Source organism: Ursus americanus, chromosome 14, assembly GCF_024610735.1.
Source record: "Ursus americanus isolate L20-20 chromosome 14, mUrsAme1.1.p, whole genome shotgun sequence".
NCBI classification, from domain to species: domain Eukaryota; kingdom Metazoa; phylum Chordata; class Mammalia; order Carnivora; family Ursidae; genus Ursus; species Ursus americanus.
In genome coordinates this window covers 5,555,810-5,575,834 of record NC_142140.1, presented here as the reverse complement: position 1 = coordinate 5,575,834, position 20,025 = coordinate 5,555,810, and the positions used below count along the sequence as shown (strand labels likewise).

The window sequence follows — 20,025 nt, the reverse complement described above, 5'->3', positions numbered from 1 at the left end:
CTAACTAGTACACTGCTCGAGCCCTTCTGGAATCCATAAGTGAGGGTATAACTGAAATATAGGAAGCATTTGGACTCTTGGGCATTTCCTTGGGGGGGAGTGGTTCATCCCAGGGGATGGAGCACCTGCTGTGCCTTAGACACCGGGCCAGGCAGTAGGTGACAAAGCTGCCATCTAGTAGTGGAGGTGACATCAGGGCTTAGTTCAGTGGGATGTGTGCTGTGTCCAGGGGTGGAATGTAGCTAAGGCCGGGGCCATGGTCAGGGAGGGCTGCCTGGAAGAGCTGATGTCTATCCCATAAGGCTACCAGAGAAGACGGTAGAGTAGATGTTCCAGGGGAGCACCCAGCACATGGAAAGGCACGGAAGTGAAGTTAGCATGGTTGTACGGGGGGAGCTGAAGCCCACCCTAGGTGGGAGCCAGGCTGGAGAGGTAGTGGCCTGAGGGCCTCCATGTGAGTTTCTCACCTTCTCTGGACCTGTGAGGGCCATTAAGGGGCTGTAAGCAAAGAAGGGGGCTAAGGACCCATGCTGCCAGAAACTATCAGGAAATGACCAAAATCTTTTGAAGTCATAAAAGTCATAATTCTCCCTGTCCTCTTTTAAATCTTATATTCTCTCAGCCCCTTCCCAGCCCCAACCCTGCCTTCTTTCTGTAAGGAAAAGACCTTCCCAGGAGAGGCCTCAGAGGTGTTGATCGGTGAGAAATGGTTTCTCTAAAGGGTTCCGGGCCCATCATTTACATTTCAGGGGAATCAAATGGTACCTTCATTGAGACCTTTGCAGAGGAGTGGCCAAGGCCACACCTGCCAGAGCCTCAGCACCTGTACCCAACTTTTCCAGCAAGTTCTGTTCAAGTCAGCAGAGTTTGAACCCCTGCCCTAAGCTGCACCCTATACTGTTCACTGGGGACCTGGAAATGGCTCCTGACAGGGTTCCTGACTTTGAGGAGTGACAGTGGACACAGACAAGGAAACTTACTGCCATGCAACTTCTGGAGTGGAAGAAGCTACACTGAGGTTGTGGGGAGCAGGAACATGGGGGAAGAGTGGGAAGGAGGTATGGTACTTGAGGCTTGCCAGGGAGAAGTGGGGAAGGGAGTTCACAGGCAGGGTAGGGGCGGAAGGGCAGGCCTGGCCTGGGTGCAGCCAGCATTTCAGGTGACCCGGGATCAAGCACAAAGGCCTGTGGCCTCAGATTGAGTAGCTCAGAGGAGAGTCTCAGAGAATAGGGGAAGGCTGCCTCTCAGAAATCACTGTGGCTCCTGGTGAAGTGCAGGCAGAGGGAAGTGCCTTGCACCCAGTGGCCTCTGTGAGCTCATCTGAGTGAGCGCCACAGGCAGTCAGGGACCAGCCCACCTGGCAAGGCTAGAGCAGGATGGCACTTGGTGCTGGGCTTCCTAGGACCTGGCTGACAGGCTGAGCGAGGTGGGGAGAGCCATTTTGGCCTAGTCAGGGTACAAGATGAGCCATCAGCAGGCCCAGAGAACCTAAGCAAGGTTAAAATATTAATGGAAACTGCACTGTCTTTATCTCTGGAAAAATCTCTATGCCTTGATATCCGAGAAGTACACTTACATCCCACAAATGAGCAAAGTACTCCTCAGGCTCCTGCTCGTGCCCTCCTGGCATAGCACCAGCTGCATTCCAGCACGGGGCTCATTCTGGGGGTAGGCAGTGCCAGCTCTTGGACCCAGTGTGGCCTTTGCTCTCCTTAACCCTGTCATCTGCAGGAACACGCTCTTCACTCTGGCCAAGCAAAGCAAAGCCCTGGGTGCCTACAAGCTGGCCCGGCATGCCTACGACAAGCTGCAGGGTCTGCAGATCCCCGCCAGGTTCCAGAAATCCATTGAGCTGGGCAGCCTGACCATTCGCTCCAAGCCCTTCCATGACAGCGAGGTGAGGGCACAGCTCCCTCAGGCAGGAGGCTTCCCCTCTTCTTCCTGGATGTCTCCTGATGCCTCCTTTCCTGGCCGGGTTCTGTTTGGAAGATGGCTACCATGCTGTCAGGATTCTGTGCCCTCCTCCCTTGCCCAAGCCCTAGCTCGCTTACTCCTTCCGCTTTTCCCTCTCTGCCTCCTCTGTTCTCTCTTCAGCCTGCTGTACTCCAGCCACAGTCCCTGGCCCCTGTGGGCCCCAGAGCCTTGCCCTCCCTTGCTGCCCAGCCCTCCTGTGAGGCTCTGAGTTGGCTGCAGCCCAGCCCACACTGCTCTGCTCTTAACCTCCCTCTGCTCCTCCATGCCCAGATGCCTCTGCCTTCGCCTCATCCTAGGAGCTCCTGCCTTAGCCCCTTCCTTCTGGAACCAGGTTATCACTCTTCCATGTATTTGTAGCCCAGTTGTGCCCCAGCCTCCTTTCTTCCAATTTAACCTGTTGTCTCTCACAATCCCCTCCTCATGCTCAAAGCAGAGACTTGGCATCAAACAGACCTGGATTCAGATCCTAGCTCCACCATTTCCTAGCTATGTCTCCATCTCTCTGAGCCTCAGTTTCCCCCTCTATCAAATGGGGACACACATAATAGCTTTCCCACAGGATAAATAGCCAGCCCAGATAATGTGCTCAACACAGCACGTGGTGCACGTTAAGTGGCCGGTACATGGTGGGTGTGGTATTGTCATTCCTGCTGGAGAAACCTGCTGCTGAGCCCTACCTGTGAAGGAGCGTCCATGGCAGTGGGACCCAAGTGACAGGGCCTCCGATGCCTCTCTGTAGGCCCTTCTCCTGAGTCACCACAGCATGGAACCCCAAGCCCAGTGCCCCTTCCCCACCCACACAGGTGGCCTTGCTTCTTGGCAGCCAGGCCCCAGGAGACTGAAATCCGAGTGCGGAGCATTTCTTCACTCTGGGTTTGGCCCTCAGGCAGTTGTGGTTCTTGTGCTTTCGTAGGAGCTGGTGCCCTTGTGCTACCGCTGCTCCACCAACAACCCGCTGCTGAACAACCTGGGCAACGTTTGCATCAATTGCCGCCAGCCCTTCGTCTTCTCTGCCTCTTCGTATGGTGAGTCTGGCATGTGCAGATGGAGCGGCCAGTGGATGGTGGGCTCTAGCCACTGCTGATTGGCCGCACATGTCCTCATTAGTAAATTGGGGACGGTGTGACACCCACCCCACCAGATGCACAGCCACTAAGGGTTCCCAGAAATAGGACCCAGTGCTGCCCAAACTTGAAGCATCCACCCCTCGGAACCTGGTGTGGGGCTTTGCATGACATAAATGCCCCAGATGCCACTGGTCGGGCATTTGGTCTGGGAGGCTAAGATGGGTGCCCCAGTTCCTTCTATGTTGACAAAGGATCAGAAGCCCCTTCCAGGTAGCTGGGCAGAGGCTGTTCCTCCTCCCTTGTAAAGGAACCCATCCATCTATTAGCAGGAAGAGGAGGGGCTGAAGGCCACGTTCTTACCCATCACACATGTACACATGCATACGCACCTCCTTCCTCCAGACATGTGGTGGGCAAAAAGAGGTGGCCCTGCTTTGTCTCCTTGCTTACAGAGAAGCCAGCTGCTGGGTGGGGAAGAAACTCTCATCCTCCCACCTCCCCTCATGCTGCCTGGTGAGAGCATCCCAGGCCCTAGCTCCCCCTGAGGCAGCCATCCCATGGCCCCTCCCCATGCCCTGTGCCCTCTAGAGGTACTGCACCTGGTTGAATTCTACCTGGAAGAGGGGATCACTGATGAAGAAGCCATCTCCCTCATTGACCTGGAGGCACCAAGACACAAGCGTGAGAACAAATGGCAAGAGATCACAAGCAACAGTATCCTGGATGCTGGGCTGGACCCCTGTGTGTGTGAGCTGAGCACAAGGCCTGGGTGTGAGACAGGAGGCAGGAGGGCATTGGGGGTTGGCTGGACCAGTGGAGGCAAGGACATGGCAGGCCGCTGCTTAGTTATTGGAGAGGCCCACATGGTGGCAGGACGGGGGCTGGGAATGGGCCGAGAGGTGGCCAGTGTGCAGACGTACTAGAGGGGACAGTACATGCCCACAGGCCCAGAAGGGGCATGCGGAAGAGGAGATGGTGCCTTGGTATTCACCTTTGCTTCATTTCTGGGAGGGTCTCCCACCCACCTGGCTCCTAAAAGGTACCATCTGTGCTTCTGGCCACACACAGCTGATGAGCAACCAACACAGCATAGGATGTCTGTATCAACTTTTCTAGTCAGGTCTCTTTTATGTACGAGAGACAGAAACCACAATCAAGCTGAGCAAACAGAAGGGTGTAAAGAGCCTCGCCATAGACGGGACACTCAGCTGCATCCAGGTGCTCATTCGGCACTGGTGGGAGGCTGTCTCCTACCCTGTTGGCTCTGCTGCCCTTTGGGTGGTTTCATTCTTTGGCAGCACCCACCCCATCCCAGCAGCAGTACCAACCCTGCATCCTGTCGACCTTAAAATCCTTGCAAAGTGCTGACTCCCAGCATGACAGCAAAAAACCCCAGGGCACATCCTCGCCAGGACAGCTGGGGCCAAAGGCCACACCTCAGCGTATGCCTCTGGCTAGGACCATGTTCCCTGTCCCAGCTAGACACAGGAGGGGGGCTTCTCCATGTGACTGTACACGCTTAGCACCTGTAGGCCTTGCTAGCACACAGCAGCTGGCTCAGCAGGTCTGGGTGGACTGGGAGCCTGACTTTCCATAAGCTTCCAGGTAATGGAAGCACTGGCCACGGGTCCATCGGCCACATTTTACATTTTGAGGAGCAGAGGCGAAAGTATGTACTGTTTGCGGAAGATGGGAGACAAATCAGGTGCTCTGGCTGAGTTGTTGCTGCCTGGTAGGACCGCATCTTGTACCTAATTCGGCACCAGCAGCCTCCACTCCCCGGGGGCCCTTCCTTGTGGGAACCCCACCCACCCTGGTCTCACATCAGCTCTTCTACCGCTGCCTGGCAGAGGGGACAGCTCCTCAGGCACCTTCAGCCTGGTCTGGCTGGCCTTAGGATTTGCAGGAGCTCACCCCCTTCTCCATGAAGTAGGACCTGCGAGTCCATCTTAAGAGCCTACAGACAACCTGGTGATTACTAAGTGTTTCTCTCCAGGAATTGCCAAGTTTGCTGGCCATGGTTTCCGGCTGGCCCATTATTTCTACTCCCACCCACAGCAGGCCTACAGCCTCTGCTCACTTGGTGCCTCTGGTCAGGCCTGCGTGGGTCATGGCGTGGTCTGTGTGGGGCAGCAAAGGTCCCATCAGAGCCCCTTTCCCGCTTGTGCCCTGGCACGTGGTCCCAGCCTCTGTGTGACCAGGGCTGTCTCCTCCCTGGCCTGCATTCCCTCCATCTAGAAAACTGTTCCACAGACAGACTCATGGAGAAACATACCAGGCCTACAGAGAGTTCCTGTGAATCTTGTGTTGGGTGGAGGGTGGGGCCTATTTCCCACTCAGCCTCAGGTTCTGTCCTTGACCAGACCCTTCCAGATTCCCAGGCTCTGAGGCTGGATGAGACAGCGGACTCCATGGGAGATGATGACCCATTCACAGCAAAGCTGAGCTTTGAGGTGAGGCTGCCTCTCTGAGTGATGGGCTGTGGAGGCATGTGAGGCCTGTTGGGAGGGGGGTTGGAGGTCCCTTCTCCTGTACTCATTCCTTGGCATGAAGTGGACTTGTTCCCTGTCCGCACCATGGTGGAGTCGAGGTGGTGGGTACCCCATCGCTAGAGATGGCTAGCAGGAGCTACATGACCTGGCACAGTTCTGTGAAGGTACCCAGCAGGGGAAGTCTCTGGGGTCCTCCCTGGTTGTCTCAAAGATTCTGGGATCATGATCCATATAAACACGTCGCCCTGGCTGAGTGAGAACACCGGTGTTGCCTGCTTCCCACCTGCCCATCCTGCAGCAAGGCAGCTCCGAGTTTGTGCCCGTGGTGGTGAGCCGGTCAGTGCTGCGCTCCATGAGCCGACGGGACGTCCTCATCAAGCGCTGGCCCCCGCCCCTGCAGTGGCAGTACTTCCGCTCGCTCCTGCCGGATGCCTCCATCACCATGTGCCCCTCCTGCTTCCAGGTACTGTGCGTACAGCTCATGCATGGTTACCAGTTTCTTCTTTCTGCTGCTTTTCCATTTCCCAAGTGTCCCCTTGGGGTCACATGGCATCTGGGAGGAGCACAAGTGATCCCAAGGCTAAGGCTCTGAGTTGGGAAGAGACTCGGCCATGCTTAGTCCCTCCCTCCTCTCACTTGTGTTCCGAATGCCCTCTGGAGCGGGCTTGGCCCTGACCATGTGCTCTCTGTACCTGCCCCTAATCCGGGAGGGCCAGGCAGGTGTGAGGCACCTTTGAATTTCACTTAGAAAAAAGGGACCTCAGACCCCAAACCCTTCTCCCTGTCCCTTTCAGTCCTTAGACAAAGGTGTTCTGGATCTGGTGTTTCCAGCCCTGACTCACTGCCACGCCTCCTCCCCTTGGAAGGGTGGCAGTCCCTGCCAGGCTCGGGGCTTGGGCCTGGATCACGCTCAGGGCCCTTTCTCCTCAGATGTTCCACTCGGAGGACTACGAGCTGCTGGTGCTTCAGCACACCTGCTGCCCCTACTGTCGGAGGCGCATCGAGGAGCCCAGCCCGTGACTGGCCCCCCCAGAACCACCACTCCCACCAGAGCCACCTCGCACTTGGCTGGGCTGTCGAAGGAAGAAAGAGTTAAACTGTCAGAATGTGTCTTCTGCCCAGATCAAGTGTGTGTTTTAGGGAGGGGCCTTGTGTAACCACGGAATTCCTATTTATGGCATTTCGTGCCTTGTAAATAGCACCAGGAGATGGAGAAGAGAATGTACATATATTTTCTAAGAAAAAAAATCTGTTACTTTCAGAGAGGCTCTGAGTTGTTCGTGGCAGCCTGCTGGAGTCCACAGATCTGTCAGACCATTAACATGTACACTTTGCGAACAGATTGCCTCAATAATTACAAATAAAAGGGCTACTTATTTTCATCAGTGTCTGCATTTTAGCAAATCTTCATATTGTCTGCAACTTAATTTCCTTATGCAAAAGTGCACCTGTTTCTAATTCGATCTGAGAAGAACATTACGTTTGCCTGCTCTTAAAATGTAATCTAATCGAAATGGCAATATGGGAATGGGTAGGGGAATGGGTATTTGTTTATTTTGGTTTAGCAGGGCTCCGTCTTGACCAGAGAATAAGGTTCCTGGCTCCAAAGAAGATGGCAAAGAGGGTCTCTCCTCAGAGGTTCTAGAGCCCACCCTCTGCTTCCTGGCTGGGGCCAGGCCCCCCTCCCTCAGCCCCACAGAGGCCCCAACCCCACCAAGGCTTTCCCCTTCCCTCCAGCTCCTGAAGCCAGTGGGTCTGTTTGAGGGTCTGCGAAGGTCCCTGCCCCTGAGCATCAACAATGTCTGATTCAGCAGCTTAAGGGCAAGAGTGGGTAGCACATGGGAGGCTGGGGAGGGAGAGCTGACATTTATTGGGGACCTTCTCTGTGCCAGCTGAGTTTCATATATTGTCTCAGTTTCACACCAGCCTTGTGATGGAAGGGTTATGATTTCCACTCTGCAGCCATGAAGTTGGGTGGAGGTACGGGGGCCCAAGGGCTCACCCAGCCTTGAGTGGAAGCCCCTGATCTGTCCTGCCCTGAGGCCCCTGCTCCCTTTGCCCTCCACTCTACCTGCCCTGGAGGTGTCAATGATCCAGGGCTTTATGTGAAGTCCTGACAGCAGGGGAAAGAGAACTGGGCTGTCAGATAAGGAACCCACCCCGTGATTAGATATTGATACTTTACAGCGCATCTCTGAAGTGGGCAGAACAGGACAAATGTCCCCATTGGGGGGATGAAGACTGAGACCTAGAGAAAGGAGCGGCTGCAGAGGCCACCCAGCGGTGAGTGCTGAAGCTGGCCCCCTGCCCTAGCCCTTTCCCCCTGCCTCCCTCTGCATTTCTCTCTGGAGATGACGGAGGAAAATAAAGAAAGGGGGCCAGACAGTTGTGCCAACAGAACTCCTCCGTTGAGTGTCTAATTACTTACGATCATGCATGCTCTCTCTCTTGCTAAACATTTATTAATGTGTTAGGATTTCCATTAGCGCATTACTTGAACTAAAATCATTTGCATATGGCTGGGAAAAAGAGGGGAGAGAGAGAAAACAGCCCTAGCCACCCAACAGGCGTCAATCACAGTGACAGATCAGATGGTTCCATGGCTAGAGGCAGGGGGAGGGGACCCAGCCTGAGACTCCAGCAGGCAGCCTCTCAGCCGACTAACACAAAAACCGGGGTGTGCCATGCCAAGTTCTGCTGCTGTGGGGAAGCCGAGCTCTGGAGGTCTGAGTCTGAGAAACAATCCCTGTAGCTGCCTTTAAATCAAATGCTCACTGAGTACCAGACACCGTGCTAAGCACTTTCCACGCATCATCTTATTTAATCCTCGACAGCCTCCAAGGCTGCCCATGATCCAGATGATGAAACTGAGGCTCAGCAACATTCTCTCCTTTCATTCAACAAATACTTACTGAGCCAAGACAGGATTCATACCCAGGCACAGACTTTGCACCTAAGCATTCTGTTCTGTGTCTCCCCTGTCCCAGACTAGACGGGGTCTTGATCAGGCCCGTTCTCTCTCCGAGGCTCAATTTCCTCATGTGTGCTGAAGGGCGTACTCCAGCTCTGACCCTGAGGCCCGAGCCTCAGTCTCTATCTGATGAGCCTGACGACCCTTCTCATGCTACAAGGAAGGCGTGGGGATGTTGAGATGCCCATTTCACTAAGAGGACGCTGGGGCCTGGAGGGAGACATGGCTGTTGGAGGCTGCACAGCTTGGTTGTTCAGGTTGTGACTTGATCCTCCAAGTCCCCAACACTACCCATGTCCCTGGAAGGAAGAACTAGGAAGAGGGGGATCGTGGGGCCCAGATAGAGCCCCAGGCCAGGCCTTAGGTGGGCCTGGCTCTAGCCAGGCCTCAACCAGCTGGGTGTCCCCCATGCACCCCCAGTGAGGCTACTGAAGCCGGGAGCCCCTTGTGGCCCTCACACAGGTACAGAGACACCCCATCTCCAAGGCCCCATCTGCCTATGGCAGATACCAGGTGACCTTCCACTTGTGCCAGCCTCAGGGCCAGTGGGGGCCTCAGCAAAGAAGCCTGCACTGGGCAGGGCTCTCATCCTGGGTCAAGCACTTATCCCAATACTCCACCCAGACTCTAGAATATCTTTCTAGAATGGGAACCTGATCATGTCCCTCCCCTGCTTATAACCCTCCCGGCTAGCATCCGGACTCCTAGGCCTGCCCTCCCTGGCCTGTCACTCCACCCGAGGCCCCAGGGCCAGCTGGCCCTTTACTCCCTGTGCCTTGACCCAGTTGTCCCCCTGCCTAGGCCTCCCACCTCCCTCCGGGTCCACACCTTGCTCTGGGGTCCCACAGCACTGGGCCTGGGAGCAGAGCCTTGCCTCCTGTGGTTATTTTCTCCTTGTCAGCTGGCCCCTGAAACTGGGAGCTCCTTGAAGGCAGGGAATGTACAGGATTCACCTGAGTGTCCCCAGCACCTAGCCCCGAGCCTGGCACGTAGATGGTGTTTGGCAAATGTTGGGGTAAGAGGGAAATGGGGGGGGGGAGCAGGGAGGAAGTGGGACTGGAGGAGAAGAGGAAGGAAAGGGAGGAGAGTTGGTCTGTCTCCTTCCTTTCTTCCCTTTGACATTCTCAGCTCAGTCTAAGGCCTCATTCGGCCATGGTGACGCAGCCAGGTGGGGCTAAGCCAGGGAGAGGAGGCAGGGAGGAGGAGGAGGAGGAGGAAAGGAGGAGGAAGCTGCTGAACCAGCAGCACCTCTATGCAGAGGCTTAAGAGCTATTCGTGCCTACCTGCTAAGCCCCTAATCCCCCATGGCCAAGTCAGAGCCCTGCACCTGGGCTCCAAGGGGTCTGGGCTCAGGGAAGCTTGGAGATAGGTGCTACCATCTTCAGAGACAGCCACCCCCAGCTCCCCACCTCCACAGATCATCCCCAAGCCTAATTGAGGGGCCAGTGGCTCAGAAAGTCACCTACACTGGGACTTGTCCCTTGGCGTGCTCCCGGGCCCTCCCTGGGAGGGTGTGGGAGAAGAAAGCTTGGGCTGGGGAGTTAGACAGCCGGTTCACTTCAGGTTCTGCTGAGGAACATTAACCCTCTGAGCCCATTTATTCAGTGTCAGAGGGTAGAGAGTGAGACCTCCTCACAAGGGGCCAGGAGTTCATTCATTTGACAGATGTTTCCTGAGTTGCTGCTCCAAGTGCCAGCTCAGATGCAGCGAAGTACAGACGAGGCCAGCCCTGCACTCTGGAGGGAGATGGGCAGGGAGTCAATAAGGAGACAAACAGGACCATCGCTGATAGTGATACATACTGAATAGAAAACCAACGTGATGGACTGGGGGCCCTGGTTTGTAGACTTGGGGGCCTCTCCAAGGAGTGCTTTGTAAACTGAGACCAGACCTTCAGAACCTAAGTTAGACTCTTAAGAGGCTAACACTGTCAGCAGTAGTCATTGATCACTTATAGGCAACAGAGTAGGAAACTGAGGCACAGGGAAGGGAGGGCGCTGGGCTGTGCCCAGGCTGTGGGCCTACAGAGTCTCAGTCCAGATGTAAGGGTAAGTGTAAAGGGACTATGCCCAACTGAGGGGGACCATGACACCTAAATTGTAAGGTCTGAAGATCCGTGACTGGGCCTTGGTGGGAAAGCAGGTCACCTTTACCTAGCAGATGGGCATGGATCCCCAAGGTTACCTAGTTCCAACAGACTGAGGCTGGAGAGGGGAAGTGGGACTCCCCAGGCTAGAGTCCAGTGCCACCCCCTGCCCTCGGGGCCACCACTGCTGCCCCAGGCCTGTGTGACTCAGGCTAGTGGCTTTCCCATCAGCCCAGCACAACCGTTTTTTTGGTCATTTATACCATGGTGTGAATGGCTAGCAGATCTTTCCTGAGAGCTGTCTCCGGTGTGGGGAGGGAGGCAAGGCCCAGCAGGTGATAGCCCAGATTTGTCATGTGACCTGGGCTACCAACGTACTGCCTCAGTCTCTCCACCTGTGAAATGTAGCAGGGCAGGTCAGAGTAGGTGACCTCTAATGACTTCCTGCTCACTGTGAGCCTGTTGCTCTGAACAAAGAGCATTTTTAATTTAAAAAATGATTCTTTGTCGTGCCTCACAGAATACAGTGCAGTGTCACCCTGTGCGACCTTTAAGTCCCCATGGCCATGGTCCAGTGAGGGAGGGTCATTAAACTCTGAGACTTAGAGAGGGAAGCACTGACTGAGATAACCTAGGTCTATTCACTTGATCCACAAATGCTAAGCACCTACTGTGTGCCAGACCCTAAGGATGACGCATCAGTGAGCAAAACAGACAGAGATCCCAGCTCTTTCCAGTGCATGGGGAAATGAGTTACAGCATTCTGCTATGTGCTGAGCACTGTGCTTGGCTCCGGGAACCCTGTTGAGAGTTGGGGAGGCCCCTTCCACCCCTGTCTGCTCACATGACAGCCTGTGAGATGGACAAAAAACACGTGAACAGAACATAAATTAAAAGCTTCCAGGCTGTCTTAAGCGTTAGAAGGAGGTGAAGGCAAGGCATTGAAGTCTAGGGTTGGGGGCTCACCCCGGCCAGCACAGGGCTGTGTGTGGGCTGGTCTTGGCCCAGGGAATCGGGGCTCCTCCCTCTGTTTGGCAGCTGGGCCCACGTCAGAATCAAACCCTCCACCTTGACCTCATTAGCATTGGGCCTAATCCCCAAGCCAGGGGCCTTAAACTGCGAGAGGTCACACGGCCTGCCCTCCCCTGCACTCACTCATTCCACCAGCACACATTTCATCAGCCCCGTCATGCAAGTCCTGATACCACCCGGGACAGGCGGGGTCTGGAGCCCCAGGCGGGCTGGAGGGAAGGGGTACTTTCCTGAGTGAACAGGTCTGGGAATCCCAGGCCGGAAGAGGCTGCACGAAAGAGTACTAGGGAAGGAAGACTTGGAGACAGGGACACTTCCCCACGCTGGCTCCTTCCATCACCAAGTTGAAGACAGTGCAGACGTCACCTTCCTGGGCTGCTCCAAATGACAGTGTGTTGGGAGTAGGTCGCGATCTGAACTTTTCCTATTCCACTGGTTTCAATATGTGTTTGTGTGTAAGTCCTGCCAACCCCACAGAACGATTCTTCCTGCAGGAATCATTCTTCTCCCTGTTTGTCAGAACCAAGCACCGTGTGTGGAGCAGAGTAGGTGCTCCATACGCATTTGTGGCTGGAGGGTGGTCATCAAGCACCCTTGTGTCGGGCACTCCCATCTGCCCCTCTTCATTCTTCAGAAGCTTCATTGTGCTCCCTTCACTGATGGGGGGAGCCTGTCCATGCCAAGCCTCCATTTGCCCCCAGAACCCGCCCTCATGGCGTTACCTGTCACACAGCTTCCAAGGCCCACTGACCCAGCCCAGTCTCACCAGACGTCCCTGGATGTGCCCTGTGTGCCTCAGTGTCCAACCAGTTCTGTGTCCAGGCTCAGCCTTGCCTTCACACTGGAGTCCCCGGGAGGCCGGGACCAAGCCTGCCTTGCTCATGGCAGCACTCTGGTGCACAGCACCTGGCACATAGCCACCTCCTGGATGCAAGGCCTTGCTTCAGGAGCCTTGAGAGCCTCTGCCCCCTTCCTGCTCAGTCACCCTCTCCCTGGTCCCCTTATCTACCCTCACTTCCTCCAATACATCCTGGGGGGCATTTGAGCCAATTTCTGCCCCTAAGATCTGGCCAAGCCACTGCCCGCTGCCTGGGCTCTTCAGCTTGGCACCCTCAAAAGCTGGCCCCCTAGCCCAGGTGGGGCCTCAGCCAGACAGGCCTCAGGCCTCTGCCAGCCCTTGTCTTCGGTCTCCCCTGTCTTCCCCACTGGCAACCCAGCAAAATATTCCTCTTCCTCAAAGACCCAAACTTCCCCTCCACAGACACCTCCCCTTTATAGACAGTCTCCCCTGCCTTGACCTTATGGAAGCCCCTCCCTGGCCCTAGATCTATTTTTCCCACATCAGAGTCCTCCTCACCCCATCACCTCCTCCTTTCTGGATCTTTGTATCCCCAGTGGCCTGCTCATAAATGTTTAATGAATGAGAGAATGAGTGAATTCCAACTTGAACACCTATTGAGCTCCTGGGCTAGGCCGGGTTGTGTGTCTGGGCCCCGCCCTCACGGAGCTCATGATCTGGTGAGATGGGCTAGGGTCAGGGCCTGGCCCCTGGACAAGCCAGGAGGTGACAGGTGGGGAAGAAACAGGTAAGGGGCTGAGTGAGGGGTTGAGAGACTAAGAGCGTAACCAGAGCCTCTACCCTGGGGGAGCTCGTGGTCCAGTGGGGAGACAAAGTCAGCTCATATGAAGTGAAGGAGACATGGCATGCAGCCAACAGTCCCAATGCCAGTCCACGGCTACCAGATTGATATGGGCAGAGATTCCTGGGGATCAGAAGAGTTGGGGGCAGGTCTCCTGCCCTTTCCCAGGGTCCCCAGCACCTCCCCTCTCTGGCCCTAGGCTTCTGTCTAGAGTCACCTTGGCCCCTCTTGGAAGCCAATTAGGCCCCCCAGTTGCAGCAGTGGGGATTAATATGATTAATAACGCCCCCAATCTCCCAGGTGCTGATTCAGCCAGGAGCTTAGGGAGGGGAGGTCACTTTATAAGGGCCTGGGGGGGGTCAGAGCCTGGAGTCGTCCAGCCGGAGCCCTGGGTGGCCGAGCTCAGGCCTCAGCAGCACTCTTGGGTCTGAGCCGCCCACGGGGCAGCCACCAGGACCGCAGCCATGAACGGGACGGAGGGCCCGAACTTCTACGTGCCCTTCTCCAACAAGACGGGGGTGGTGCGCAGCCCCTTCGAGTCCCCGCAGTACTACCTGGCTGAGCCGTGGCAGTTCTCCATGCTGGCCGCCTACATGTTCCTGCTGATCGTGCTCGGCTTCCCCATCAACTTCCTCACGCTCTACGTCACGGTCCAGCACAAGAAGCTGCGCACGCCTCTCAACTACATCCTGCTCAACCTGGCCGTGGCGGACCTCTTCATGGTCTTCGGCGGCTTCACCACCACCCTCTACACCTCGCTGCACGGATACTTTGTCTTCGGGCCCACGGGATGCAATCTGGAGGGCTTCTTCGCCACCCTGGGCGGTATGAGTCGGGGGAGGGGTGGTGGGGCAGGGGGTCCAGGAGCCGGGGGCGGGGGGTGCAGGGATCTGGAGATAGCCCCATGCGTGGGGTTGGTGGCTAAGAGGCCTTCTCCCTGCTACAGTCGTCAGCATTGTCGCTTGGTCAACAAACACCGTTGGGGAGGATACGCTAGGCTGTTTATTGAGGGTGGCCATTGGACACTGTTGATCTCAGGGAGAGGGGTTCACCGTGGGGAAACGGAGCATGAGGCATGTCAAGGGCCTTGCTGGGGTCACACTGTGGTGGGATAGAGCTGAGTTTCCAGCCCACATCGCCGTGGGCCCTCGGGCCTTGCTCTGTTTCCCTCGGAGCCGCCGTGCTGGGTCAGCCCCATGCCGTGGGGAGAGAGGCAGACAAGACAGATCCCTGTGCTCAGGGCTCTCAGCCCCGGGGGGACACAGATGACCAGTCCTCCAGCCACTGGACTCTGCCCATGCTGGGCAATGGGCTCAGTCTCTCCCCACCAGCATCTCTCCGACCCTGCGGAGAAGGGTCCGTCTGTATGTGGTACCTCCGTTTCACCCCTGCCTTGCGGCCTGGGGCTGGGTGATCTGTGGTCATCGAAGGTGACAAACACCTGGTGATGGCTCGAGATTCCCTGGAAATGGGGCTGAGACGGCGTCTTGGACACGTGAAGGGAAGAGAAGCCAAGGAGGCAGAGCAGTCCTCGTGGCTGGTGCTGGGCTCTGCCAGCTGCCCCTGCTCTCTCGTGCTTGCCCGAGAGCCTGTGCGTCCCAGAGAAGGGGGGCCATTCCTGGATCTGAGCCGGAAGACCTAGGCCCTGGTCACCGCCCTGCTACATCCCTGCATGTGTCTCTTCCCTTCTCCGGGCCTCGCTTTTCTCAGCTGCTAAACAGGATCTGTTATCTCAGCAGCAACCCCATCGGTTTTCCAGTCAAAGAAGCTATTTGAAAGCATCTTCAAAGCCACAGATCACCTCACAGTTTAGTGCCTTCCTATGGAAGGGGTTTCTTTCAAGGGAAGGAGCTTCCCTACACAAAAAGGCTGGCGGTGGGCTGCAAGTCTCAGCTAGAAGGCAGGGGTGAGGCGGGTGCCACGTGCGGGCACGTCTCTGCAGAGTTGGTGCCAGTTTACAACTATTTTCCTGGAGTAATAATGAGTTGTGTTCACTTTCTCTCTCAGAAATGTCCCGATTTCGTTGATAAATTCTATGGCCAACCTCCCTAGTGAGTGTCTGGGGGTGATGTCTAAATTGCCCCATTCTTTCCTGCTTCTTCCTTTGGGTAAATCATTCCCCGGCTTCCTGGCTTTGAGGTGGGGGACCCAGAGGTCCAGGATATTTCATTCCCCAAAGGGGAGAGGTCACGGCACAGAGGGAGGGAAGGCCCTCCAACTCCAACAGGCCCTCTGCCTGTCACCCCGCGAAGCACAAGTTCTTCTATAAAAACTCCCTACGGGGCTCCCAGTCTAACGATGACCCTGGAATCTGATTTTCCATCCCTCACAAACCCAGAGCTGAACTAACTCCTCTTCCTGGGGGATGCTCTGCTCACCCTCCTTCAGCATACTGGTCCTTCTGCCCCACAGCCCCTTTGCCTCTCTTCCCAGAGTCCACGCCCTCTCCATCCCAGGTCCTGGCTCTTTCCTGCCCTAGCTTGCCTTCCTGGCCGCCCTCACCCACCCAGGAGGTGTGCCCCCTCCTTAGACAGACAGCAGGGGCCAGGTGGGTGGTGTGTTGACTGATCCCTGACGGCCTTGCAGGTGAAATTGCCCTGTGGTCTTTGGTGGTCCTGGCCATTGAGCGGTACGTGGTGGTGTGTAAGCCCATGAGCAACTTCCGCTTCGGGGAGAACCATGCCATCATGGGCGTCGCCTTCACCTGGGTCATGGCACTGGCCTGTGCTGCACCCCCCCTCGTTGGCTGGTCCAGGTAAGGACACTGAGCAGAAGAGAAGAGTCCCCGGGGGGGTCTTTGTAGGGTCCCCCAGCCAGGACTCAAACCTGGCACTGTCTGGTTCCGGGCACTGAGTTTATACGCCCCCTACCCCAAACGTCCACCCTGGCAGCTCTCCCAAGGGAGGGGTTTAGGGCAGGGGAAGAGGGAAGCAGACCCTAGTGTTGCTATGAGGGCTGGTCCCACCTCCTGAGCCCCCATGTCAAGGAGAATCCAAGACGCCCCAACCCTTCACCTTGGCTGTGCCCCTAATCCTTGACTAAGCCAGGGCCAGATTCCAATCCTCTTTGCCCCATAGGCAGTTCCCTCTGACCTTGGGCCTCAGCACCTGGGGAGGCCAAGCCTGTCTAGCGCAGGTGGTGACATTGCAGTCCCTGGGAATGGGGTCCTGTACAGACTCTAGTCCTCCATCTCCAAATGGGTCTCAGATGAGAGATGGGCGGACAGTGGTTTGGGAAAATGGGCTGGTGACCTATGGGTTCCCAGAGGCCTCGTGTCCCTCTGCTTCCAGGAAATTTCCAATCTCTCTTCCCTTCCCTCCTCTCTCAGCCTCCTGGGGTCAGTTTTTTGTTCCTTGTTGAGTCTGAGCTCCCCCCTCCAGCCTCTTTCCCTGTCTTCTCCAGTCCTGCCCAGTTCCATCTCCCCAGGCTAGCCAACGGCCACTGCACTGTCACCATCCTCTGAATTCACGGAAACATCCCGATCACATGACCTTGGGACCTCTTGTTCTAGAAAATGTGTAAAGATCCCTCAGTTACCCTGTGTGCCATCTTTGGCCTAGAGGATACTCTTACCCTGTTAATAAGACCCTGGTTTGTATGAACTGCCTCAGATACAGAGTTTGGGAGCTTTTCCTTTCTCGCCACTAACCTCTGCCCTGCACAACCTGAGGCCCAGCCTCCAGCCACGGGAGCAGTGGGTCTGGTGAGGAAACACAGCGCAGGTCGGCAGCGTGCGGGCTCTGCTAGGCGAGGGACTAGGCCATCTCGTGACACCACAGCTGCCGTACGAACCAGCCACACTGTTTTCACCAGCGGCATTTGAATCCCTCCTCTCGCTGGATTTGACCCTCACAGTCAGGCAGCCAAGCAGATATTTTATCACGCCCATTTCACAGAGGGGGAAAGCAAGGCCCAGAGCAAGACCAGCCGCACAGCAGGTGTGGGCCCTGACCGGCTGCGGCCTGTCCCCGGCTCCTCACGTGGGGCTCTCCCTTCCGCCCTCCCCCGCCCCGCCCCCTGGCGCAGGTACATCCCAGAGGGCATGCAGTGCTCGTGCGGGATCGACTACTACACGCTCAAGCCAGAGGTCAACAACGAGTCCTTCGTCATCTACATGTTCGTGGTCCACTTCACCATCCCCATGATCGTCATATTCTTCTGCTACGGGCAGCTCGTCTTCACGGTCAAGGAGGTACGGTCCCGGGCTGGGTGCTGGGGACACACGCAGCGGTCGGTCGGGTGGAGCCCAGCCTCCGCCCCGAGGGAGTCTGGGTAGCAGGCCCTGTGTCCTTGCAGGCGGCGGCCCAGCAGCAGGAGTCGGCCACCACCCAGAAGGCTGAGAAGGAGGTCACACGCATGGTCATCATCATGGTCATCGCCTTCCTGATCTGCTGGCTGCCCTACGCCGGTGTCGCGTTCTACATCTTCACCCACCAGGGCTCCAACTTCGGCCCCATCTTCATGACCCTCCCGGCGTTCTTCGCCAAGTCCTCCTCCATCTACAACCCCGTCATCTATATCATGATGAACAAGCAGGTGCCTGATGGTGGGGCAGGGGGGTCCAGGGGCCCCAGGCTGCGGGCATGGCCTGCAGAGGACAAGCCATGTCCTGGACTGGGCCTCGGTCATTGCGCCTGCAAAACCACGCAGGGAGACTGGTATCTCCCAGGGCATCAGTCATCTGGGAGAAATGCAGATCCCTGCTGAATCAGAAGCACAGGGTGGGCCCAGGAACCTGCATTTCTAACAAGGTCTCCGGGTGCCAGTCCAGATGGTTCTGGCAGCCCACTTTAAAAGTCAAATAGTCTAGGTCCCAAGCCTGGGACTGGGATGGTGCCAGTCTCCACAAAGCTGAACAAGGAGCTAAGTCTTATTCGGAGGGATGAAGGGATAAAGCAGTTCTTTCACATCGACCAGTGACTTCTCTGCAGAATCCATGATCCTGCGGGGAAAACGTGGTCTCTGCAGTTAGGCATATCAGTTTCACATCTCAGCTCTTATTTTCTAGCTGTGTGACCCTTAGACAAATCACTTCACCTCTCTGGCCCCACAGTGTCTTCGTTCCTAGAGAGGGGAATCTCCTAAGCTCTAGGGCTAAGTAAGATAACTCACAGATAGCCTTTGGTACCCAGAGGGCATCATGGAATGTCATGAGTAGCAAAGCCCCCTTGGATTTGGTCCCTGGTGGCTCTGGGGTGGGGCCATGTGTGCTCACTCGGTTCCCACCAGGGGAGCCAGATTTGAGAGGGGAGTGGAGCCTGTGAGGGCCAGAAGCAGGGGAGGGGTTGGAGGCAAATCTCGCCAACCAGCACAGTTTGCTCCACACACCCTCGGTGGACCCTGACCCTGACTCGTGTCCCTTGCCTTCCAGTTCCGGAACTGCATGATCACGACCCTGTGCTGCGGCAAGAACCCCCTGGGTGATGACGAGGCCTCTGCCAGCGCCTCCAAGACGGAAACCAGCCAGGTGGCACCGGCCTAAGCCCTGCCAAGGACTCTCCAGCCGACCGTAGGAGTCTCCCATTCCCCACCCCTACCCCCAGCCACAGCTGCCCCGCAGGAGCCAGGCCTGTCGGAACCAGGTCATGCAGGCTCCCTGAATTAAAAAAAAAAAAAAATTATTGAGAGAAAGATGAGACTCCCCACTCGGCCAGGACGCCCCATCTGGAGTCCTGAGTTCCCAGGGGCCAGTGGGATCTCTGCCCCTCCTCCCCCAACGCAACTCTCAGGAACACAAGGACTCTTGCTCTCTGGAAAAGTGTCCCAGCTTAGGGATAAGTGTCTAGCACAGAGTGGGGCACACAGTAGGTGCTTAATAAATGCTAAATGGATGAAGGAAGGAACGAATGGAGGAATGAGTGAAGGAATGAACGGGCTGGGAGAGCATATCTATCCTCTCAAAACCACCTTAGCAGCCGCTCCCCTCAGCTGACGACCTTGAGCAGTGGTTTCCTTCCCTGGGTCTCGCTTTCTTTCCCTGCAAAATGGAAATCCCAAATCCCTGGCCCTGCCAACACGTGGCTGCTGTGAAGATCGAATAGGATTTTGTGTGTGCGTGTGCCTGTGTGTGTGTGTGTGACAGTGTAAGCATTTTGTAAGTGGTAAAGAGCTGTACAGATTGTAGTTAACATTATGAATAATATCAATTAATATCATTAATGAAGTGATATGATCATCTCCTCTTGATAGTGACCATTTTGAGATTGGGCAAAGTCCTAAGCATCCAGACTCAGCAGGTTTTTTAATATTAGCCAGGTGTCAAGGCCAGACCAGGCCTGACGGCTGGGCTGCAGGGAGGGACAGTCAAGGGAATGCAGTCATGAGGACTGAAAAAACGTCAGGGGACTGGAGTCTGGGAGCCAAGGCCCAGGGTCTCATCTCTGGCATGTAGCCCCAGGCCTGGTGCTTCTCCTTCCCAATAGAGCCTAGGAAGAGACAGGCCTTTCTTTCAGTGTCTGCAAACCACCCACTCTCTTGCCCAGCAACTAGGCCTCAGCAACTCTGGGCCAGCTTGGAGCTTCTAGAAGCCATATTGACCTACCCACATTTAATGAAGAGCCGAGTCACCCTTGTTTCAAAGAGCTTAGAAACAAAAAGTTGGAAATTCAGATGGGCCCACCTTCCCTGGGATGTTCACAGGTCTCAGATTCCAGCTCCCTTGCTGGGTGAGCCTGTCTGTAGTAGCTCCAGTCCATTCTCCATTCTGGAGAGTCCTTGCTGCGAAGCTGACCAGAGCTCTGGGCATCAGAATTGAGCTGCCTCC

General features: G+C 56.1%; 2 protein-coding genes across 7 annotated transcripts in view; both read left to right on the top strand.

Annotated features, from left to right (window-relative positions):
- The window catches only part of IFT122 (intraflagellar transport 122), a 69,757-nt gene extending 62,842 nt beyond the window's left edge, over positions 1-6,915 (top strand). For all 6 annotated transcript variants that reach the window (XM_087866757.1, XM_045812485.2, XM_045812484.2 and 3 more), the window contains 6 exons: positions 1,732-1,897; positions 2,888-2,999; positions 3,630-3,755; positions 5,415-5,494; positions 5,832-5,996; positions 6,464-6,915. In XM_087866757.1, coding sequence (XP_087722883.1) covers positions 1,732-1,897; positions 2,888-2,999; positions 3,630-3,755; positions 5,415-5,494; positions 5,832-5,996; positions 6,464-6,553 — 739 coding nt within the window. In that variant the 3' untranslated portion in view covers positions 6,554-6,915. The remainder of the gene's footprint in view (positions 1-1,731; positions 1,898-2,887; positions 3,000-3,629; positions 3,756-5,414; positions 5,495-5,831; positions 5,997-6,463) is intronic.
- Positions 6,916-13,634: 6,719 nt separating this feature from the next.
- Positions 13,635-19,371, top strand: RHO (rhodopsin). The gene is made up of 5 exons (XM_045812453.2): positions 13,635-14,087; positions 15,849-16,017; positions 17,289-17,454; positions 17,559-17,798; positions 18,634-19,371. The coding sequence occupies exons 1-5, from the start codon at positions 13,727-13,729 to the stop codon at positions 18,742-18,744; spliced, it is 1,047 nt and encodes a 348-aa protein (XP_045668409.1). The 5' UTR covers positions 13,635-13,726; the 3' UTR covers positions 18,745-19,371.
- Positions 19,372-20,025: the final 654 nt, after the last annotated feature.

Coding starts and splice junctions, on each gene's coding strand:
- RHO (XM_045812453.2), top strand. CDS start 13,727: ATGAACGGGACGGAGGGCCCGAACTTCTACGTGCCCTTCTCCAACAAG. Junction 14,088..15,848: donor CTTCTTCGCCACCCTGGGCG/GTATGAGTCGGG, acceptor ACGGCCTTGCAG/GTGAAATTGCCCTGTGGTCT. Junction 17,455..17,558: donor TCGTCTTCACGGTCAAGGAG/GTACGGTCCCGG, acceptor GTGTCCTTGCAG/GCGGCGGCCCAGCAGCAGGA.